Raw genomic sequence first — 24,707 nt, forward strand, 5'->3', positions numbered from 1 at the left:
CCGTCTTCCGCCAAGCAGCAGGGAAATGTAGTTTTGCATCTATGTCCGCGCCCGACGTAACTTTCTGCACGGGGATCTAATCGAAGCCTTCCCACGGAGTGATTTTACTGTCTTAATGGAATTCCCAGTCACTTAGGCTGAACATAACCCTTCTCTTGGGGCAGCGCTGGTCATTCAAAAGCTGCCCATTTTGCAGAGCTCGCGTATGTATCTTAGAAGAACTAGACGTCCCTTCTGCGTTAGGAGAGGGTCAGAACCCCTTCCCGCGAGCTGCCTTCCCGCTCCCCAATATTACATTTCCCAGAAGATCTGCAGAAGGCGCGCGCGTGGAGTGCAACGGGGCGGGGGAGCGGACTCTGCTTCTCCTCCGACCCTCCAGGCCCGGCCGCCGTAGCCAATCACCACCCCAAAGATATTGCACAGATTTCAATGGAAACGTTCTCCGCCGTCTCCCTATTGGCTGGCAGTAATCGACGCGGCCTCCCATTGGGTAGCGTGAAGGGGAGAGACCTCCTTTAGGAATGTACTATGGCTTGTCTGGCATTTTGCTCTCCTGGGGAGCGGGTTGGAGCGGTCGGCGGCTTCCTTCCTTCTGGAGGCTCGGCTCGGGTGTTTGCTCCGAGGCGGAGGCTTTTGCTCGCGGCGTTCGCCTTTACGGTTCGGTGCACGCGGCAAAGGGAGCGCTCCGCGATTCCGGGTAGAAGAAAAGGCCAGGCTCCCTCTCGCAAATCGCAGACAGCCAGTCACGTGAAACCCCCAGCCCGCCTCCGCGACCTTTCCCTTTTCTCTGAATGTGCGGTCTCCCCCCCCCCTCCCACCGCAATGAAAACAAACCCGCGTTCTTAAAGCAACCCTCCCCCGTTTCACTATTTCGTCCTCTTGCCACTTTGGGGGGCCAGAAAACTGGGACGAGAAGGAAAAACACAGCAACTGGGACGGTGGTGGTGGGCGGCCACAAGCATTTTGGATTTATTTCCTCGGATTAAATTCTGTCTCGGGAGGGGAGAAGGAAGTCAGATAAGCGATGGGGGCCGGGGCTCATTTTCAGTCGTTGAAGCGCACGCACTGTAATTTCATGCATGCTATACGTAAGGTTTCGTATTATTGTATGCAGCTGTGATTGTTCCCAGGTGAGCGGTCTTACGACAGCCTTGGTTTCTGAGACGAGGGGGGGGGGGGAGGAAAAGACGACCCTGTGGCTTCCACGCACGACAATAGAGCCATCCCCACGATACAAGATGCTACCATATCATACAGAGGACACGCTGCTAGCTTTGATGAAATGAAACTTTGTAACACACACACACTCTTCGGGAATAATTTTAAAGACACGGCCAGAAACAGAACGGCTGAAAAGCTAGGGCTTTAAAAAAAAAAAAAAGTATCCGCCAACGTTTAAAAGTATCCGCCAACTATACTTTTTATCCTTGTTCATGTTTGTTAGGCTGGAATTCCTCTAGCGTTTAAGCTGGCAACTGGGCCGTTTCAGGTTTTCAATCTGTTATTTCAAGTATTCAGGTTTCTTTGTGGTCTTTCCTTAATGTAACCGGTTGTTTTCTTGTAAAGGCTTCTCTTTTGTTCAAAGAGAGAGAGAGAGAGAGAAATCTGGCTCTGTGCACCGCAGTATCCACCACCCTGTCATTATCTGTGCAGCCTGGGAATTCAGCTTGGACCTCCCAGGATTCGTTGCAGCTTGAGGCCAAAAATGCCTCCAGAAGGATTTGCGTTTAAGGGCTTTGGAAATCATTCTCTCTTTCTCTTTCCTTAAAATAAAAAAAAAATATGTGTGTGTGCGTTAGAATGTCGATCGCAAGGTAATTCTGTGCGTATGTTTGTTTTAAAAGCCTCTCTTTCCCTCTCACGCTTTCTCCCCTCTGCTAAAACGTTCTTGAAAAGAAGGGGAAAAATGAAGGAGGGGTGGGGGGAAGAGAAGCATTCCTTAATGGCAGAATTGCATGCAAAGAAGGCTGGATCTCTTTAAGGCTCCCCTGAAGTTGGAGATGCACACACAAGGCTGGCCTGCCTGGGTGGTCTCTCTACTTTGGTGAGCTGTTGCTAAGCAGCTAATAATAGTCATGTTTGCTGAGTAATTTCTGCCCTCTGCGAGCCAATCGCAGCCCAGAAACCCAAGCCATCTGACAGCCCCAGGGGCGGGATTTCAGTTTTTTCCCCCCTTTCTCCCTCCGCTCTCCCTTTCACCCCTCCTCCTTCCCTTTATCCAAATGGAGAGAGAGTTCCTCCCGCCCGCCCCCCCTTCTTCAGCTCATCTATTGAAGCGAGGGAGCTGCTGCTTGCTGCTGCTGCTGCAGACACGCCGCGGAAGAGAGAGTGCGAGACGCGCGCCTCGAGAAGGGAGCCCGGGGAGCCCGTAGAGACAGCTCTGCGCCCAGACAGGATGGTCCAGCGCGCCGAGCAGCAGCAGCAACGCTGAGATCCAGGCTCTCTCCAACCCTCGTTGGCTCGGCTTGGCGAGAAAAAGGACCGGGGGGGGGGGGAGTCTGGCTTTTTAGGAGTCTGGAGAGCGACTGAAGCCGGAGGAGAGCGGCGGGGGGGAGGCGAGCCTGCGGAGCTTCCCCGGCCCCACTCACGCACGCACGCACACTGGATGCGGGCAGCGGCCGCGGCGGAGTCTTCCGGATCCTCGCGAAATGTTGCAATGGGAGGCTCAGAGTCTGACTCGCCGGGAGCAGCTCGAGCAGCAGCAGCAGCCAACGCGGTATGAAGCAGTGGTCTGTCAGCAGCAGCAGCAGCGGAGAATCGCCACCCAGCCAGCCGTCCCCCGGTCCCCCTGGATCGCCCCGAACCAGCAGCCCCAGCGCGCTGGGGGGAACCGCAGAAGACCCAGCCTCGGGGTCGCCAAAACAACAGCGGCGGCGGCAGCCCCGACTGTGCGGCGGCAACATGGCCTCAGCTGTTAGTACCTCCGAGCCGGAGAGCGGTGAAGGAGGCGGCTGCAGAGAGCCGGATCGGGCGGGCAGAGGCGGCGGCAGGCGGAGAAGGACCGGCGGGAACAGACGCGTCGCGCCGCCGCCGGATCTGGAGTATCTGCAGCGCCCCACCTACTGCGACGCGGGGTTCGCCTTGGAGCAGATCGCAAAGGTGCCTTCCAGGCTCTCGTTTGTTTCCTAGCCGGAATTGCTTTTGCTCCTCGGCAGAGTGCATTGCGGCGGGGGGGGGGGGGGGGGAGGAGGTGTGTGTGTGTGGAAGGGCAGGCTCTCCAATCCATTGCTGGGAGAAAGTGAGGCGTGTGTGGATGTCCTGGACTTTGCAGCGGTCTCCAGGCAGCCCGCCTTTCTTCCTGTCTTGGAGCCACTTTCCTCGCTTCGTCTGCACTTTGCTTTTCTTTGACCGTGATGGGTTGCTGTTGTTTTTTGCTGTGTTTTGATTTCCCTTGTCCCCATTAGCGATCCCTGGTCGTCCGGCCATCTCATTCAGTTTTGCTTTCGCCCAGCTCCTGTAAAAGCATTTAAACAAAAAACAACAACCTCGAGATCTCCAATGCTTAATGCATCCTGACCCTCTTCCCCCCCCCCCCCCCCCCCGCCACTCACAACTTAAGCCACACTCTCCTCTCTGCAGTTGGAACTGAAACGTTAGTTTGGCAAGGCAGGGCAGGGCGCCTGTGCTCTTTGGAAGCGCCCTGCCTTGCCAAACTAACGTTTCAACTCCAGCTGCAGAGAGGAGAGTGAAAGTTGTAAACAAATTGCTACCTTAAGCCTCCACTCCAGAGCCAACATCCCTTCAGGTCGCTTTTTACTCCCAGGGAAAATATGTAGCCTAGAAAAGAGAGTTAATTTTGCTGCAAGGGGAAAAATGTTTAAAGTAAACATCCTCGCTTTTCTTCAGTGATGGTTTCATTTCAGTGAGCGCAAACGTTTTGTTTTTTTTAAAAGGCTTTAGGGGAAAGCGAGAAATCCATGTGGCTGCCCTCTTCCGTTCGCAAATATTGTGGTAGCTTTTCGATGGCTGCTCTGCTTCCTAAATCCAATCACACATCGTCTCCAAACCCTATGGAAAGGCATAATAAGTATTAAGTATGTGATGTGAACAGTGCTGCTGGCCACGTGGGGCCCTGCATTTACAAGCAAGCTGGGGGGCTTCAGCCAAGGAGGCAGGAGGCCAAGATGACAACAGTTTTGATTAAGTAGTTTCTTCTCTCATTCTGTATCCCCACCCCCAAATAGTGTTTGAAATGCTGGGTTGATATTGGCGTTGTTGGGCTTTGATTTTGGAGCGTGGCTTTCCTGCCAGTGTTGTTATTTTGTGAATGGAATCAATAGGGATGATCTCCTCGGAAGGCAGAGGCTCAGTTGCTTGATAAGGGAGCGTGTACTGTCTGTCTGATTTATCCAGAACTCCAGCTGTGATGTAATCCAGCAGCCTGCCTTGATTTATGAATAGGAGAACCTCCGCAAAAACACCACGTGCTCCACAGAGTTTCTCACTGCGCACGTGAGCAGCTCAGAGGGTGTGCGTGAATCTGACACAGGGTGCAGACGTGCCTTCCCGGTGCCTGCACGTTATTGTCACCATTGTTGTGATGTATGCTGTGATGCTTTTTTTTGTGCTTTCTTTTGGGACAGTTTGCCAAACTATTCACAGCAACACAAACTATTCACAGACCCTTGATTTATCACCCTTTCCTTGCATTTCAGGGAAAGGCTACTGGAAGAAAAGCACCGCTGTGGCTAAGAGCAAAGTTTCAGAGACTGTTGTTTAAACTGGGCTGTTACATTCAAAAAAACTGCGGGAAATTTTTGGTGGTTGGCCTTCTGATATTCGGGGCTTTTGCTGTGGGATTAAGAGCAGCTAATCTCGAAACCAATGTGGAGGAACTCTGGGTAGAAGGTAAGATTTGATCCCAATCCTTATTGCTTTTTTTGAGAGGTGGGGGGATGTTCTCCTTTTAGTTGACAACTTTTTAAAAAAAAAACTCCCATCCCCCTTGCCAAAGAGAAATAGTTGTTTTTTCTTCAGCCTTGGCTGGAGGCCAGGTGGAATATACCGAGAAAGCTGTAATCTATTCTGGAGGGCAATGTTTTGTGAGGTACAAAGGGGGGGGGGGGAAGAGAATGGTGGCTTGCTATGGTGGACTTGTTTTGTGGAGTACACAGTCTCCCTCTGTCTCTGCTTGTGTGTCCTGTGAGAAGATCCTGGTGTCAGGGCAGGGAGTTAGTTGAGAGTTGATATTTCTTTCCTCTCAAATGCATGAAAGGAAAGTCTGTCTAGAAAGTAGCCCACCCCCTCCGCCATTTTGTGTGTGTGTGTCCTTAGCAGCAGCAGGAACAGGAGGAACGTGATCAGCACAGCTCAGTAGGGCTGTGCTTGTGTGTGGTCCTGTGTTTTGGACAGCTTTCAGCTTTGAGGAGGAAAAATTGTCTCAAGGTAAAAAAAATGGAAATGTGAAATGCAGGCTGGAACGCATGTAGGAATGTTTGCAAAGCAGATTACCGGTCTCCATGGGTGGGGGCTTTGTTAATGGGGGTGGTTTTCTTTTTAAAGGAAAAAGTCAATTTTTAAAACAAGAGGAATAGGAGGGTTTTGATTTTTAAAAAAGCAATCTTCTGATTTTGTTCTGTAGTTTTAATCAACAGGGAGGAAAGCTGTTTACTTTGTGTTAGAAATAAACTAGTTATCTAACATTTATATATGTGTATTTGCTAAGCTGATGTGGGGGAGAGTGACTCTGTGTGTTTATGGATTCTGTGTTTGAGAATGAAAATGTTTTGGAATACAATACACCTTCAGAGGCAGTTTGAGAAGTATGTTTGCTGAAAGAGTGTCCCACTGATTTACACCAAAGTAAATGTGCATCCCTACTTTGTCTCCTCCTTCCAGTGAAGTGACATACTGGTGTTAGTTCATGCTATGTAGTGTTAACAATGGCCTTCAAATTTATTATAGTTATTTACAAATGAGTGTAGGTGATAAATGACAAGATGGAGAGCTCCATTTCTTGTATTTCTGTGCAGTAGGCTGTGCTGCATAACAAGAATCCCCACCTTGACCCACCTCAGACCAATGAAGACACTTCCCTTGCTTTGTGAGGGATGAAGACTGTGAGAGCTCCAGTATAGTTTAATGGAGCCGTGGTGGCAAACCTATGGGACTCCAGATGTTCATGGACTACAATTCCCATCATCCCCTGCAAACATGGCCAATTGACCATACTGGCAGGGGCTGATGGGAATTGTAGTCCGTGAACATCTGGAGTCCCATAGGTTCGCCACCACTGGATTAGAATGATAAAAGTTATGCTGGCCTTAATAGGAACAAGCTATCAGAATTTTTAAGAGGTATTAGAATTTTTAAGAGGTATTATATTTGCTACGTATATGTTTAAGCAAAGAGTACCTTGATGTGTACATTCCTACAGTTCTGCAGGGTTTCTGCCATTATTTTGAACTATCCACTGTGTCTAGTCCTTTTCCAAATAATAATGTATGCAAGAATTAGGTGTGGGTTTCCCAAAGTGCAATGGCTGACACAAAGGGTGGGAAAGGACACAAAGGGTTTGGAAAATTTTGGATTGTTTAGGTATCCTATAGCAACCACAAGCCTGCCAGTATGAATGGCAGGTATTGACTGAAATGGAGGGGTCATAAATAGATTCTGTTTGATATCTGATGGCATGTATTGAATGATGTCTTAAAACATCTTGGGGGCACAACGATCAGTGGGGATGTGTAGGATTATCAGTATGTAAAATTGGGGATTAGTATCCAGATAGTGCTGTTGATATGAAACCATTGTACTTCATTGCCAGAAGATGATTAACACAGTTATAACCAGTTTTTAGAAATAAATTCTGTGCTTTTTATTTGGGCTTCTTTGGTGGAGCCTGAACAGTCAGTTCATTCAGTTCTGAGTTTACAGTAGGCCAGTTACTCCAGGTCGCCACATACTAACATCCTGTTTCCAGCTTCTTAAGGCTGTAGTCCTGCACCCAGATGCATGTTAAATCCAGTTGACTGCAGTTGAGTTTCCAAGTTGTACAAATGGATTTAGGTCTGAAGTCTTCTTTTTTTCCCCACTGACTTGCATAATCTGTCCTCCACTGATGGTCCTATCACCAACTACCTTTCCTGGCATTTTAATGCCTACAATCCTCTGATTATTACAGTGACAATTCATTTGTGGCTGAATGTGAAGTATAATATATGGCTCTTGCCAGGTTGGTTTAGTGTAGCAGGTGGACTCTAATCTGGAGAATCAGGTCTGATTCCCCACTCCTCCACATGAGCGTAGGAGCCTTGTCTGGTGAACAAGATTTGCTTCCGCACTCCTACATCCCAGCTGGGTGACCTTGGACTAGTGACTAGTCAGTTCTTCAGAACTCTCTCAGCCCCATGTACCTCACAAGGTGTCTGTTGTGGGGAGAGGAAGGGAAAGGGTGTTTGTAAGCCCCCTTGAGTCTCCTTGCAGGAGAAAAAGGGGGTGGGTATAAATCCAAACTCTTCTTGGGAAGAGAGAAATATGGTTACTAAATAATTGCTTAGTATGTTTCTGCTGTGATGTCTTTTCATGATACATCATTATCCATGAAAGAAGATAGCCACATTCTCTTATATCAGCGTTAGATGAAGCTGTTCTCTGAGTTTTAATTTTCCTCTAACACTGTCTTAAGCAAACTTAAACTTAAGCCTATTGTATTGTTGTAACATGTCCAATTTCATGTTTATGCAGTTCATTACATCTTAATCTGATACTTAGTGTAAAAATTGTAAGAAGGCCATGTGTTCCTAGATTACATTGGGGAAGAAGAGGAGTGGTGGTAATTAAAACAAGCAGGCACTCTTTAAGTTGGTTCCCATTTCTTTTAGTTAGCTGATCCATGGGCCACAAACACAGATGTCAGGTAATACTGTGTTTGAACTAAGTACAGGAAATAATATAAATAGTCTGGCTATGAAACAGCATGCTATGTAAGTAAATTAGATAAGCAACTGTTGAATGTTGAACTGTACAGAGTGAAGACTTGAGTGGTTTGGAAATTATGGTGCTTTCTGCATATATGCAGTAGAAATGATAACATCCGTATTTGCTTCCAGATCTCTGCTTTGACACAGTAGCCATAGGAATATCTTCAGTATAAGCCTTCCTCAGATGAATGGAAACCCTTCTACAATTCCCTTCCTTTTCAGGAAAGCATATGTTGGAGGTGTTCCTAATGGATTATGTTTGTAGTCTCATCTACAATGCAATAGCTTTTCTGTATTAAGACAAAAAGAAAGGTGTCGTTTTTGGGGGTGGGGCTGAAAATGCCTAATGAAATTATATTTTTACTATGGACATTACAATATAACTAGGCTAAAGATGTGTACTGAGGATCACTTGGGATGGTTCTGTGTGATGCAAGAATGGTACCTTATAGTATCTGTTCCTATAGCTTCTATTGTCTACTATGACTGGCAGCAGCTTTTTAGGATCTTGGGCAGAGAAGAGCCTTTCCCAAAACTTGCAGTCTGAGATACTTTTGATTGGGGATGTGAGGATGAACTACAATGGCTTGATGACTTTTTTGTGCCAAACGTTTGCCCTACCACAGAGACATAGTCCTTAACCAAGTTAATTGTGCTCCAGATTCTTGTGGTTGTAGTGTACTATGCAAAGGGGGAACATCTCTTCTTCCTTTATAGTGAGATGCCTGAACTTCCAGCTGGGAATGATTCTTAAAGTTCTTTCTACGGGACTATGATGATACTCTATAAATTCCTAATTATTGTGGAAGTAGGAATTCTAATAGTCATGATAATGGACGTATGGGATCAGGATGTAGTGCTTTTTTGACAATTTAATTCTATAACATTAGGGACCACCTCTCCCCATACTGCCCTAGTAGACCCCTCCGCTCTTCGGAGGGGAATTTTCTGGTAATCCCTTGACCTTTTCAGTCCTGGCCCCTACCTGGTGGAATATGCTACCATCTGAGTTCAGGGTCCTGTGGGACCTGAGTAGTTTCCGCAAGGCCTGTAGAATGGAGCTACTCCGCCATACTTTCCCTGAATGGACAGCTGGGTTAACATCTCCTAACAGTTTTTCTGGCCTCCGGGGGGGGGGGGGGGGGGAGAGATGTCTGGATTGTAAGTTGCCATCTGATGTGGGGTTTTAATGCTGTTTTAACATTGTTTAAGATATTATTGTGGTTTTAACTGTTGTTGCTGCCCTGAGCTCCTCGGGCAAGGGTGGGGTCTAAATCTAAAAAGTAAATAAATAAAAATAAACACCTGGGTGTGTGACTGTCTTTCTCAAAGGCAAGCTCTGCTTAAGTCTGTAGGACTGTTCAAGTCTGCAGTTACTTCCATAGACTGCCGGAGCACTAGTCTGAGACTGTTGTCCCTGAAACAGTTACTTTGGAATGGTCTTACTGTGATTGGCAACTAATTTGTCAAAGCAAGAATTTAAGAAAACTATGCAGGCTGGTGGGCCAAAACTCCCCATTCTTTCCTATCTTTGAGACTTTTCAACAAATCCTATTGCCCTAGTTTCTTGATCCACCACTACCCTCTGTAACCAGTAGGTTAGCTCCCGAGAGGCAGCTAACTTTCAAAAGCCAGCTTTGATCCTGGGGCTACCAGTTGCTTACTTGTCTGCTAAAATGACTTTAGCAAAGAGTATTGAGGAAAGTAGCCACTACCTTCCCCCTTCTTTTTTTTTCAAGCTCGAGTTTGAATACATCAAACAGTATTAACCAAATAAGGTGAATACTTCAAATGACTTAAAATAGATGTTCATGATTGTTGCAATAAAGACACTTTTATTTTTGTTGTTAAAGCTTTTTGTAAATTATTGCCTCTCAAGAAATTGTCAGTATTTATATTAGAATCCAGTCTGTTTTATGTAATGTCTGGTAGAATACTAGCGAATACAGTGTCAGAAGATATTACACTCTTAAATACTGTTGTAAGTGAACTGTAAACTTACAAAATCCCAACTCAGTCTTCATTGTGAAAGTAAAGTTTGAATGAATTTTAAGATCATCCAGACTCCAAAGTGAATGATTAGCAGTGTATGTTTAAAGCTATTAAGCTGAAATATTTACACAAGGCCTGTAAAAACCCACCTGGAAGTCAAGTTCTCAGAAAAAAGAGAAGGAAAATCAGAGGCAAAAAAGGTGCAGTCCTTAAAATCTTCCTAGTAATGTTCTTTTTCTCCTTTCTAACTTGTGCCAATACACTTTGAGTTCTTTAAACCTGTTGGTATAGAGTGGCTTTTCCCTGAATCACTTATTGGCAGTTAGCAACATCTTGGAGGGAACACACATTGCATTTGTTTTTATATTTTTTCCAACACAATTCTTGTGCGTAAAGTTGCCACACAAAATACTTTACTTCTCCCCTGCAGGTCCCAAAGTCACTAAACTTGGTGTAACTTTCATAGTTTCTAATCTCATAATCCAGTGTTTCAAGGAAGTTAAACAATTATTTCACTGGCCATCTCTCTATGTGCTTTAATTACATTCCCTTTAGAAATGTTAGTCTTAAAAAGATTAATGCATGTATTCGTCATTTTAGACTTTTGAAGACTTTGTGTTAGAGATCTCCAAATGTCAAATACAGAAGGACCTACAATATCTGATCAGTAGTTCATCTGTTCAAGCATTGTGTTTTCCAAAATAGGAACGGATGCCCCAGAAGGCTCATAAGCAGGAAAACAGAGGGTTCAGCCTCTCCCCATAGTTGGCCCTCTCAGTGATTGGCATTTGGCGGTATATTGCCTCTGAACATAGAGGCTCCAGATAGCTGTACTAGTGATGGATCTATCATCTATGCATTTGTTGATTTTTTTTTAAAAAGCCACCTATGGTGGTGTAGTGGTTGACAAATCCCGATTCTGCCATGGAAACTTGCTGGGTGACACACACTCTTAGCCTAAAACCTGGCAAGTATTTGGATGGGAAACATCCAAGGAATATCAGGGGCGTGACATCGAGACAAGCAATAGCAAACCACCTCTAAACATCTCTTGATTTGAAAACCCTACGAATTCACCATAAGCCAGTTGTGACTTGACAACAAACACACATACAAAGTCGCCATAAGCCAGTTGTGACTTGACAGCAAACGCACATACAAACAAGCAAACATGGGATATGTTAGTGGTAATCCTGTGGTATCAAGTTATGCTTTGTGTGACCATGGAAAATAAGAAATTTTCCTCACAAACAATGAGATGTTGCTGTCCAGGGAAGAGGGGAGCGAGAATGAAAAGGAAACAAGAGTACCCCTATTCCCCGTAGCAAAGTTTGTTTACACGTGATGGCAGCCCACTGAACCATACACTGTTTTTCTGATCAGCCCTTCTTTTTTCTTGACCTGTTCGTCTTTCAGGGAAAGAAGTGTCATAGTTAAGATTTTTCACAAGCCTAGTCTTGAGGGTCCAAAATAATTAAATAGATCCTAGCTCCAAGTTATTGGTGTCTGTGCAATATAATAATGCACACATCTTATTTCCAATGCAATTCTTTTTCCTGTTTTCAATGTTACAGAAATATGACTCTTCAAATATTTGAAGAGTCATATCATTATTCTTGGATTGCTTAGCACCGAAACCTTAGGGGTTTCCACGCTAGTCATTTGTGGTCCAACTACCATCAATCTTACGAGTAGTTATAGTGGTGGTTCCATGCAATGTTGGTAACCATCTGCTGTTCTTGCCTTCTTATGCTCTTGATTTTTTTTGTAAGACAAGCTGGTACAATTTTTTTCCCCTGTTGTGTAACAGAAGTACAGTTCTTATGAATTGATTCTTGTTCTACTGTTCTATTGTTCTTTCCTCTATATACTGCAATTTATTGTTCTGCTGTTACTTCTAACCAGTTCAGCTGATAACTACCTCAGTTGCTTTAACAAAATAATTGGCACTACAATGCCTTCAATAATTCTCTTAACTTCCCTGAGGGAAAAAAATAAATTTGAGAGGGAAAGCTTGGAATGTTCCAATAAACCTAAGTGTTAGTGTGGTGTAGCTTTAGAGAAGGGTTATTCTAATTGAGAACTAGTTGTAGGTTGATAGATGTGCAATTAAATAGCTGTGTGGGAAAAGGGACTAGTGATAAGCTGCTCTGAAGTAAAAGCACTAGTTTGCTCATGTGTTGTTGTTTTTAAACTATGGAGGTGTATATATACTGACTGAGGCAAATAGGGGATGGAGTCATGATCAACTCTTGTGTGGTCAATGAAATCTCTGAGATGAATTGCCTTTACACAGATCAGAAAAAAGGAAATGGATAACAAAGGAGTAGTTCCTTTATTACAGCATTTCTTATATAACATGTTGCGGATTACTATTTCTATTCCCTGTGTCTTCTTTTACAATATAGGAGTGATTGAAGACTTGGGTCTGAAGACAGTTTTGGTATTTATTTTCCATGGGTTGCCAGCTTCCTGTTGTAACAGGAATTTTAAACACATTTCAGCTAACAATGAGTTTGGATGCATATTTGAGCATCCAGTTTCATAGAATGCCATGGAACATGCATCTTAGAAGCTGAATGGACAGAAAACTTATTTCATTGGTTGTCAGATACTATATGACCCTCCAACCAATCCCTTAAAAATAGTGATACAGGCATAAAGAGTGTGAAGAATCTAGGAAAATGAAATATATTTCCTTGAAAGGTAGAATAGAGTTAGCAATTGGCATGAAAATTCAGAAAGAGAGAAGTAGTGGAGTCTTGATAGTGAAAAAGTCATTAAAACAGCTGATGTTTAAAATAGATGGACTAGGGAAAGAAAATGTATCAAAGATTTTTGAAAGGAAGAGGTGGAATATGGGGAAGAGGTTTTGGGAATCAGAAACTCACACCTAGGAAGGAGAATTTGATGAGAGAGTTCAGGGGGAAAGATGGAAGAATGGCATATTTGGATTTTGAAATTAACCATCTCTATCAGAGACCCTGGATGACCCAGGTTAGCCTGATCTCATCAGATCTTGAAAGCTAAGCAGGGTTGGCACTGGTAGATATTTCGATAGGAATAAGAGTTTGCTTTCAGATATGTAGGCTTTTTCTGCAAAAAAAAAAGGCATCATTTTATTGGAGCCAAAAAGGCAAAACTGTAAAGCTGTGTGTGTATTTTTCAGGTTCATTATCTTTCTAAGGCTCTGGGAAGGCAGTTTTTTTACCAGAACCACCAAATTTGCTATGTAACGGCAGGTGACTTTCCTTACAAGATTGTTGTGGGTTTTCTGGGCTGTATGTCTGTGGTCTGGTAGATCTTGTTCCTAATCTTTCGCCTGCATCTGTGACTGGCATCTTCAGAGGTGTATCACAGAGAGAAGTCTGTTACACACTGTATCCAGTGACAGACTTCTCACTGTGATACACCTCTGAAGATGCCAGCCACAGATGCATGCGAAATGTTAGGAACAAGATCTACCAGACCACAGCCACACAGCCCAGAAAGCCCACAGCAACGTTGAATCCGGCCTTGAAAGCCTTCGACAATGCATTCCTTACAAGAGTTTCCAAGTTTGGTGAAGATTGGGTCAGGGTTTCCAATTTTATGTGGCCCCAAAAGGGGGTGACCTCTGAAAATTTGGGGACCCATAATGTTTGATCTCCTGACCCAATCTTCATCAACTCTGGGGCTCTCAAAAGGAAAGGCACCAATAACCACATGGCAAATTTGATGCCTCTACCTTAAAAAAAATTGCCCTCAAAGCCTCACAAAGTTTTCCTATTAACTAACACAGGATTTGTTACCTTTAACTTTCAATGGGAACACCTCCCTGTTATTCTTTGTCAAATCTTTCCAAGGCCCTGGGTGGGAAATGTTTTTCAGGGTAGAGGCACTCAATTTTCAGTGGAGCTGCTAGTGCCTTTTCTTATGAGAACCCATGTTTGGTGCAGAGTGGATAAGTGGATCCAATTTTATGGGTCCCGAATTGGAGGAAAACTGGATATCTATAAAATTGGCCCCACTGATCCAAACTTAATGAAACTTGGGGAGGTACCTTCAGCTATGCTGAAAATTTGATGCCTCTAACTCAAAATAGCTCCCCTCCCCAGAGCCCTGTAAAGACTCCCCATAGAGTGCAATGTTGCTGAAAAATGTTCTTACCGTTGCACCAGAAAAGTGAAAATATTTGTCTGAGGTTGTTTCTCTGGGTCCTGTGGAGGATGGTTGGAGGCATACGCTTTGGGAGCACATAACATTGGACCAGCAACCCAATCTTCACCAAACTTCACCTGCAGCTGCACTACAAATTGATTACCTTGCTTTGAAAAACCGCCCCCACCCTGGATTCCTGGAAAGATAATGGACCTGCATTTTTTAAAAAACTCCCAAATATTTGCATATATTTGAAAAAAGCTGGGGAAAACCAAATCGGTAGGGGAATTCAACTTTTGGGGGGAATTTTCTGCAAAATTTCAGGTTCATTAAACCAACATTTTACAAATACCAAAAAAAATTGTATGCAACCCTGGATGGGCAACCACCAAGGAATTCCAGGGTCGCTATGCAGAGGAAGGCCATGGCAAATGGCCTTTCTAAGTATCTTTCCTTGAACACCTTGCATGGTTACCATAGGTCAAATGTGACTTGACAGCATTTTATACACATTTCAGAGACCCTAGCCCTGGACATCTGTTTAATGGGGAACTCAACCCTTCTCTGCTAACTGAAGATGCAATGATGCACCTGGGATTTGCAAGAGAGCAGAAAACGAGAATGAATGTCTGTCTGGGAAGCAAGAGGGGAAGGGTTAACATTCCCCGGAACCAGCCCCAAGGCGCCAGTCCAAATCAGAACCCCTCCTGCCACTTCCTATAAATAAAGTGAAACAATGAGAAATAGCAATACTCTGTCATCTTAAAAAGCAGTATCCTGAAGCTTTACATGTGATGGTTTGCAAATGCTGACTATGGCTGCTACCTATGTAAGCTTGAATACAAAAGAACAGATAAATTGGCACAATTTACTAATTCCTCGAAGTACTTTGAGGGCCATACTTGGTGCTTTGGGGCAGGGTCCTGTAGAAAATTTGCCAGCCCCAAACCTGCTTTTCATCAGAAATGTGAGTTTATCAGATGCCTTCAGATTATTCTCTTGGTGTTGAGTGAATTATGTTCATTTCCATCATTTGTAGCTAAATGGTAATGTTCATTTCTCTCCTGTCAATAGAATTTTTTTACAGAGGTATCAAATGCACCAATGACAGATTTAAGGTTTATTCTTATTTTTTAATGGAGTATTCTCCTCTGCCCCCATTCACTAGGCAAACAGCTTTGTTGGTCAGAACAAACTCGCAGCTTTGCTTAGAATAGAACTGTTACTTTTTTGGTACATTCTTATCCCTTTCAGATTATTAGAGTGATATACATGGTTCTTCCCATTTTATCCTCATGATAACCCTGTCACATTGGTTAGGTTGAAAAAGAATGATCAGTCCAAGGACACACCAAATTTTATGACAAACTGAAGTTTTAACCTGGGTTTCCTCAGTCCCAGTCTGGGAAAAACCAACTCTGACCTCTATATAAGTCTTCATGGGCAAGTTATAGCTGATGGGTTTATAGCCCATGAAAACCTGTAAAGACTAAACTGATTAGTCTTTAAGGTGTCTCAGGACTCCTTTTTATTTTAGTTCATCAAATGTGTAACTGAGTGGAAAGCCCTTCGTCACTGACGTTTCACTTAATCAGAAATTTGGTAGAGGCAAATTTGGGTAGCATTTGTGGATGGAATCATCCAATCTTTTTTTCTTACAGTGAAACAGAGAATGACTGGCCCAAGTGTGCTGTATGGTTGGTGCAAGGATTTTCATTTGGTCCCTTCCAGCCACAGTCTACCAGTCTTGCCAGTACAACATTCTAGACCTATTCACATGTTGATATGGTTAAAGGATTGGGAACAGGCTATAAGATTGCAAAGCTCCTTCCTCAAGCCTTTCTTGTGTCACACATGAATTTTCTTCCCCTTCCCCTTCTGTATTTATCAGTAGCTTTTTCTGCATACTATTACCGGTAGCTGTGAGTAACAATAACGAGTGTTTGAAGAAAGTTTAAAGTTTTAAAGTCCCTATCAGTACCAAGTTTGGTTAACAGTATACAGGAGTAGGCATAATGATCATAACACCAGAGAGGGAAAGGTGGTAAAATCATATGCCAGTTTTGGGGAGCTGAAAGAGTGTAGTTCTGTATCCACTCTATCTACTGCTTTACTAACTGCTGAAGGGGAGGAATTCTAGCCCTTGGCAAGAGATAGGCTTTGCTTATGGAAGCCCCAGGTTCAATTCCTGGTTCAACTCTGCTTCACTAGCAGGTCTAGCAAATACACTGTTCCTGATACTTGGGAGGATTGCTGTCAATTGCAATAGGTAGTTTGAGGTTTGATGCAGCAATAATCTGATCCCATCTACACTTGATGAAAGGACACGTAGCATTATGGTTGAGCTACACATAAATAATTATCTTCACCAAATTTCAGCAACTTTGAGATAATGGCTTGCAATGGATCACTTACTAATTGAAGCATCCACTATAGAAAACTACTTAATGAAAGAAGCCATACATTGAAATTGAAATTTTGCTTTTGCTTTTGTTTTCTGTGTTAATTTCCAGATTAGAGTGGGCAACATAGTAGATGGAATTCTTTCCAGCATTCAGGAATGTATACATGATTATTTCTGTGACAGAAGTACTGCTTTCACTGTTGACCCATCATCTGGTCACGTGGTTAGTTTTTCTGTTCTCCAGAATTCTTATGACTACAGTAAGGAATCAGAACAATTTTCCATGTTAGTTTTTGTTATGAAGGTTAGATTTTTACATATACAAATTTATACACAATTTAATGAATACTGAAGGTTGGAGTACTCTGTAATTGTTGAAAAAACAATCCTTGTTTCATGTCCAATGCCTGTTCACCCAAACAGTGTTTCTGGAGGTCTGGAAATGTGCTGCAGACTTGCATGGTCCCTTGCCCCTTAAACGTGCAGGTTTCATTAGGTCCTTCCTGGTTTCCCCTTACCATAATGTGCTGTAATGTCCATGTTGACAAACTGCGGTTAATGTCTTGTATCAACATCTCAGTTTGCAGGCATGCTTTGAAATGGATTTGCTGTACCGTGCATGGTTGGGAGGCATGCACTAGCCATAACTCACCTGTGTTTGCACCACATTGTTAAAATGGCAAGAGAGCTGAAAAAGAGAAAGAGGGAGGAGGAAGGATTGGGTTAATGAATGTCTGAACAGAATTTTATGAGAATTTGTTTTAGACAAAGAGCAGTTCCTTGTTTATTGGTTCTTGTAGACACATGCTTAATAGCTACATAATATTTGCATGGTTGCCCTCTCTCTCATTGGAACAGTTGTCTCATCTGTCATGAATTTTCAAAGATGAGTAGAAAATGCCCAAACCAAACAACTTGTGACATGCACAACCATACCAATATTCTCCTTTTACATTTTGATCTTGGTACCTGCTACTATTAAACGCTCTGTTCATTGGTGTCAGAGGTACTTACGGTACTCCTTGGAATCTTTGACCAGCAGGTTTGAAAGTGCAACAGGATCCTTTGCTTATGTGCTCAACTGTTAAGAGACTCCAAAATATGACAACTTCCAGATGTCTGAACTGACTGATCCTTTTGTTTAGATTATGCTCCAAAACTGATGCCTAGATTAGTGCTGGCTGGATGAAGCTATGGGAGATTTGTCTGGTTTTCACAATCTCATGTTTATATTTCATATGGATGTCTCTTTCAAAGCTGACCTTGCTGTGACCTTCTAAAACCATGCCCACTAGGATGCCAGCTTCAACTTACCCATAACAGGGCCAAGCATCTTGAGGTAGATTGCTAACTTGTAGTCCTAGGTTAATTTTTTTCCATAGGCATAAGTTGCAGTTCTCAAATCTTGCCCATCCAGTCAGGATTGTACTGCTGCATCAACTGTTTCTGTTTGGCAGGTTGTTGGTAGAGCAGAAAAATGGGAATCCTTCTCTGTGGTTCATGCTTATGAAGTTCTCAAAGTCTTTACTTAAAAACTTATTGGAGGATCAAAATAAAATGGTTTGAATGACCCCATCACAGATTTCCACTGGTGGAAGGATTTCTGTCCATAGAGAATAACTTCCTTCCAGTTTGCCCCCCCCCCACTGCATCTCTGGGGAATGTTTTCTCCCCCCCCCTCCCATAGTATAATCAGAGAAGTCTGTAGTTAGAAAGTGGAAAGCAGCAACCTCCCTCTTCCATTAGGAAAATCCTTCAACAGATCCAAATTGATCTCTGATGACATTGACAGGGGATCACATTATGATGTATAAAAATTTCAAGTTTAGAATACAAATATTTTGGAGATTTGTATAATTGAGGATTGGGCAATATTTTTGTGTTCTGTTTCATATTTTCATGCTTTTGCTATTTCAGTTGATATTCTCTTGTGCATAAAGCAATGCTTCTCTGAAGCAAATGTTAATATTGTACCTTTTGGATATACCACACTAGGTTGGCTTGGCTTGAACCTTGAGAAAATAACTTAAGAGAACTCTTTCCTTAGCCTGAGGTTGTGTGCCATGGTAATTGGAGTATTAGACTAGGTCAGAGGAGATACAAGTTCAAATTCCCATTTTCTCCAGAGGCTCATCTAGCCAATGCTACCTTACAAGGTTGTAGGGGGGAACATAGAAGAGGGGCTAGTCGCATGCCCTGCCTTAAGCTCCTTGAAAATGGTCACCAGCTTCACATCCTTGCTCTACTACGGAAATTTGCTATTTAGTAGCTATTAATGGACCTATCTTCCATGAGTTTGTCCAATCCCCCTATAAAACCATCACTATACTTCCTGGCAATGAATTCCACAATTTAATCATACATTGAGTGTAAAGTAGTATGTGTGATGGGGATCATACTACTTGACCCCTTCAGTCTGTGTATCACAATTTTATCCAAGGGTCTCAAAGATAGTAACATAGGGTTCCTTCTGATTTTATCCTCACAACAGCCCTGTGAGGTAGGCTAGAGCAAATGACTTGCCAGAGATCATGTAGAGAGTTTCATGACCAACAGATGTTTGAACTACCTTGGTCATAGTCCAATGCTGTAACTACTTAACAGTGCTTGCTTTCTCACCAAGATTTATCAATTCCAGCTTTAAAATGTCATTTTCCCACAGTACATTATAAAATGTTCATATGCTGCATAATTGCAGAAGCAGATATTTTTAAGTTGCATAGACTGTGGTACACACTAAATAGATGAAGTTGAAGGAGATTTTTAATATGCAAACTTTTTTCATTCACTGACAGTAAAAAAGGCTGAACCAGGATATTTGTGCTTTTTAGTCAGTAATCTAAAGTGAAGTGCAACTCACTAGGAATGAGCACTGTTAAGTCAACTTGTAGGGTTTTTTCCCCTCCCCTTAAATCATTGCTTAAGGGCTTCTGGCCTCTAGCTCAGGAATCCTGCCCAAAAATGCCAGATGTATTACACAGTCAAGTCTTGCAATGTAAACAGTGCTCTGTGCCATGAGAGCAGGGTGGTCCATCTCTCTCTCTCTCTCTCTCTCTTTTTTTTGAGAGGGGGAAAATCTCCCTTCTCTGAAAAGAGCACAGTAGTTGTAGTGTTGATTGAGCTCCAGGCTGCATAGCTAAGTTTCTGGAGCTGCAAAAAGCTGGATAAATTAATACTTTGGACTGGCAAGGAATATCAGCTGAAACTGAGATGCTGGAAAGGAAAATATGGCATTCATTGTACTGTTCAGTTTGTTCAAGATTTTGCTTTAATTAGTGTTTTATTTACTATACTAAGTAATACACGTAAAAATGACTAACAAAATTGTAATTACAGGACTGAAATAAGAGTATTCTGAGAGAAATATTATGTGGGTACTAGAAGCCGATATAAATGTGGCAACATACAGTAACAACTGTAGCAGAATGAAAATGACCATTGTTATTTTTCTTACATGCTTCCTTTTTAATTCCAATTGTAATCTTATTAAAAGGATGTTGCTCATCTTAAAAGGATTTAAAGGACATTAAATCAACATGTTATGTCGAAACAGAACTGACACTGGTGACTTTTTTGACTGTTCATTCTGACTTTTTATGAGCAGTAGGTTTAGCCATCGTGAAATGCAGAGAGACAAAGGATGAGAATCAGGACCAGTGGAGTCATCAGGTTTTCTCATTAGTTTGTGCACTGACAAACCTGATTGGGTTAGCGTACACTCTGTCAGTGCGTTCCTAAGCAAAGTTTCAGCCTTCTAAGCCCATTGAAGTCTAGGGGCCTAGAAAGGTATAGCTTTTCTCAGGATGGCACTGGACGTTTGCCGTGACAGAATTGATACATGTGCTAATAATGTCTGTTCTCTTAGTTGAAAAACTCAATGTGTGTGCTTGAAGAAAAAAAAACAACCATCACCATGAAATCATTCTCACAATTCATTTTGGAATATCCTTTGGGCAATCTAACCATATCAGACTATCATGTGAGGAACAGAACATGTATTGGTTTGCTAAAACATATTTGTATGTGATGAATTATAATTTAAATACCTGCAGGAAAGGAAACTAGCAAGTGCCAGCAGTGGTTTAGTCATCTCAGGAAGAAGGCCTAGAAAGAAATTAGATATTTAAATGAAAGCATTTGCCCACTTTTCCATTTTCCCACTTTTCAAAGATGTCATCACATTTCTATTTAATGTTACGCAAATATCTTTACTTGGCTTCTGTTCATGAGAGAAGGAAGAATACCATAGAGGGTGTATGAGTTATCTGTTTGTTTTGGTCTTGTGTAATTGCTGAATTGGACTTTATTCCAGTTTCAGTTATTTGCGGATGTAATTCTGATTACATTCATTTTGGTTTTGCACCACCTTGAGGTCATTATCTTGTGGGAAGTTCCTCCTGCCTTACACTAGTACAAAAGACCCTTTATGATGCGCTCCAGGAAAGTAAATCCGTGGGAAATGATACTGTGGTGTCAGTTAGTAAGGGTTGGTGTGGGCAATATCTTCATACGAGCTCCCAAGTAGAGATTTTTAAAAGTATCAGTGAGAGAACTGTGATCCAGTTTAAATATTAACTGCCTTTTAGAGATTTGTGGAAATAGGATGGCCTTTTTTTCCTTTCTCCATTTGAAAAAACAGGCTACAGTTTCACATGACTTGCAAAAGAAATCTCTCTCCCGTTTTGTTTCCCACACCAATAGATTTATCATTTTGCTTGCAAGCAGACTTAGAATGTTAGGGCACGAACACACTCACTTTTTTCTCGTAACTTTTTTGTTGCAGACCGAAACCAGTTGACTTGAATAAATTTTTCTGTGGCCTGAATGAAACCAGCAACGTGGAAAAATCTTGCCGTTCAGGGCTGTCTGAATGTACATTTCAGCCACACAGTAAGCTGCATTTGTAGGCAGTGGACTGCTAAATACAACCATTTTTTCGCAGCAGAGAGTTAGACAGGTGATTAGCATAATTAGCACAGAGTAGGCTATACATATGGTAATGCTAAGTGTGTAAATGCCAGCTGCGGTGTAAAATTTATGTCAGGGGTCGACAAGGCTGTGCGAAAGTATTGTGTTACAGCTGCAGGTCAAAGCTTCCATTGCTTGCCTCCTTTTCTCTTGTGGGTGAATGTGCTAAACAGAGGAGAAAGACAGGCAGAAATATAACAGATAAGGCTTTGATTGAACAGGCTAGTACTGTGCAAGAGAAGGCTGCTCTTAAAAATGCACAGAAATATACACATTCTTACACTTTTATAGAGTTTTATTCTCTCTCCTTTCTAAAATTTCCAAATATGTTACTGTTTTGGTGGTGTCATGGCTATAACTTGGTAGTTTGGGAGGGGGGATTTCACAACTGTAGATTTAAACATAGATTAAATGTTTACCTTCCTCCTCTGGCCTCCACATTCCAGCCATCACTTTCTTGCTCTCCCTCTTTAAAAAAAGTCCATGGTAGTTATTACACTTAAGGGGCCTGGAATTAAACGGTCTTGAAGGTGACAGCATTATATGTGCAATAAAATCTCAACAGTGCTACAATCTTCAAGCTGCATGACCAGTTTTTAGAATAAGTGCCAAAAAGTTCTGCTGTGGTTTTGTGTGTGGGTTGTTGTATTCATTCCCCAGGTTCCTCCCACCTCCTAAACTACTAAATTCTTTTTAAATTAAAAATGACTAATAGAGGGTTTGTTGTTGTTATTGGTTGTTTCTTTTTTTTAAAGGAGAGTAACTAGTGCAAATGTGTACAGACTTCAAATATTTGATGGGGGAAAACTCCTTTAAATTGGTGTTGCTGTTAACCGTTTCATCCATATATTTAAGATTTGCAACTATTTTCCCCTTTTGTGCCTTTTTTTGTATGTCGTTGACTATAAGGAGAGGTGGTGTTGACAGAATATAGTTCACACCACAGTGACCTTGTGATGAAACTTCCTCACAGCCACAGGGGGTCCTTATGAATCAGCCCCCTAATCCAGCTAATCCTGATCGCAACAAAATCATGAAAGTGGCTCCCAGTGATTGTGTGTTTCCCTGCACAGATGCAGAGAGAAGGCTCAGTTCTGAAAATAAATCAGTCCAGTGTGGTGTTTCTTGCAGGCTGGGGGAGCCTGTGTGTGAAGCTGAGCACTTCCATTGTGTTCTGCCCCATGCGGCCTCAAGTGGAAAGCCAATGAAAAGGGGGACTTGGTTGTATAATGGTGAGAAGAGTGTTCAGAGCTAAGAGGTGATGTCAGCTCCACAGAAGCTGAGAGAAGGGAGCTGGGGTTAATGTTATGCAACAAGCTGAATGCTCTGACACAGAGTGTGTGAGTACTTATCTTGTGATTTGTGTGTGATTTCAAAGCTGAGTTGCAGACATTTGGCCATAATTTTACTTTAGCAGACTTTAGTGCAGTGCTACATGCTCTGCCGTTACCTGTGGATGAATGGAGTGAGTTAGTTAAACAAATGAATCCAGAGTTCTTACATCATTGTACCAACACAACCCCAACGGCCAAGTGGGAAAAGAAAGTTTCCAACTCTCTGTTGTTTTCTTTGAGGGGGGAGGGGAGAACTATTTTGCTCCCAGCATTTCTGAAAAAAGAACTTCAAAATGTATTTTTCATTAAATGTCCTCTTCTCTCATCTTTGTGATTTGGCCTGAGCAGATCTATCTGTTGACAGAACCAGTACTGTCCTGAAAACTGATGGCTTGGAAGAAATATTAAGATGGAAAGAGTTGTGACAGGCCACAGGTTTGGTTCTGGGGTGCAGGGAGGGCAGAGTGCTGACCTGACCTGATTGTGTCCTGCAGTGAGAGCAGTTTTGTTTCAAAGCCATTCAGAAAGAAGCTGCTCAAGCAGCAACAGATGGTACAGCAAGCAGCTGGCAGAGAATACTTGAAAGAAACTGTACCTTGTTCCTTAATGCGCTCAGCTTCTTTTCGTTTTTATCCCTAAATGTTAAGTTACTCTCCCTTCTTTAAATGCCTTTTTGGAATGTTGTACCCAATAAATGAATCCATTTGCTATATCTTCCCTGGGATCTTTTAAAAAATATTGTTTTGAATCTTTAGTGGTGCAGTAAACATGGAAAGACTTCTGAAAGACTGCTTTTAATCTCACAAGATGAAACAGCACTCTGATGTTTGCTGAGTAGTTGGACTTAGGGAAAAGCGATTAGTATTGGGCTAGGATCTGGGAGAACCAAGTTTGAATTCACACAGGATTCAGGCATTGTGCATATCCCACTAAAGTAAATTTGTTTCAGAGCTCCATTCATTAGACTACTTAGATATACCTTGTAATGCAAAAAGATGACACTCCAAGTCTTTCCTGTGACATGGTTGTGATGAGGGCCATTGGGTTTAGATGACTAATCAAGTTGAAATCAGTAGGAATTGGTTGCTTTAAAATCACTCTATTTGGATGAATTTGATGATCTGTGGCCAAACTGAAACATTTTGTGGGATGCTGTTTTCTTTCAGCTGCAACTGAATAAGTTATTAAATTTAATTCTCTTGTGATTCAGAACAATTATTTATGTACCATATGTGTATTTTGCTGTTTTTCAAAGCGTGGTGTGCATGATGATTATTCAGTGTTTATCCTTGCATAAGCCTTACATGGTAAATTGAGACAAGTACTCAGTCTGCATTATCCAGTGAACTTAATACCTGGGTGGGAAAGTCATTTGCCGAATTTTTATAACAATCCGTGTGTGGAGGATGAGATTCTTTCTAGATCCCAGGAAGGATGCTTCTATCTGAATAAATTCTCTGCAGAACCCCATATTATCTAGTGTGAGTGTATTTGTATGCATGTATTTACATTTATTTTATTTATTAGACACTTCTACTCTTCTTTGGCCCCCAATGGTTTACAATGTTGTTATCCTCCCTTTTGTTTCAGACTGACAACCACCACCCAGTGGGGTAGGTTAGGCTGAAAGATAATTACTGGCCCAAGGTCACCTGCCCAGTTTTCATGACAGAGTGGGGATTCTAACATGGGCCCCCCATAGCCAGGGCATCTTGCTGGATCTGTAAACTGCTATTCCTGGGTGACAGGGGCCTTCTAGGAGCAGCATGGGGGGGGGGGCATTGGAGGTCTACAATTAAATTGGTGGGAAACACCCCCCCCCCCCATTTCAGAAATCTACTGCTGGATCCAACCTGATATCTAAAAATATAATGTTAATGAGCCTTCAAGAACTTTCATTGGGAAAACGTAAGAGCTAACCCCTTTAAGTGCCAAGTGGCTCTGCAG

At 42.5% G+C, this 24,707-nt stretch overlaps 1 protein-coding gene across 5 annotated transcripts in view; it reads left to right on the top strand.

Annotated features, from left to right (window-relative positions):
• PTCH1 (patched 1) overlaps window positions 1-24,707 on the top strand; it is a 130,088-nt gene that overhangs the window by 10,352 nt on the left and 95,029 nt on the right. For 2 of the 5 annotated variants that reach the window (XM_048502934.1, XM_048502935.1), the window contains exon 2: window positions 4,656-4,848. The exons of 1 other annotated variant lie outside the window; for it this stretch is intronic. In XM_048502934.1, coding sequence (XP_048358891.1) covers window positions 4,656-4,848 — 193 coding nt within the window. Of the gene's footprint in view, window positions 1-1,930; window positions 3,100-4,655; window positions 4,849-24,707 lie in introns of those variants that run through there. 2 more of the 5 variants (XR_007245012.1, XM_048502933.1) reach the window with 2 other exon arrangements.

The sequence above is a fragment of the Sphaerodactylus townsendi genome, linkage group LG07 (assembly GCF_021028975.2).
Source record: "Sphaerodactylus townsendi isolate TG3544 linkage group LG07, MPM_Stown_v2.3, whole genome shotgun sequence".
NCBI lineage: Eukaryota > Metazoa > Chordata > Lepidosauria > Squamata > Sphaerodactylidae > Sphaerodactylus > Sphaerodactylus townsendi.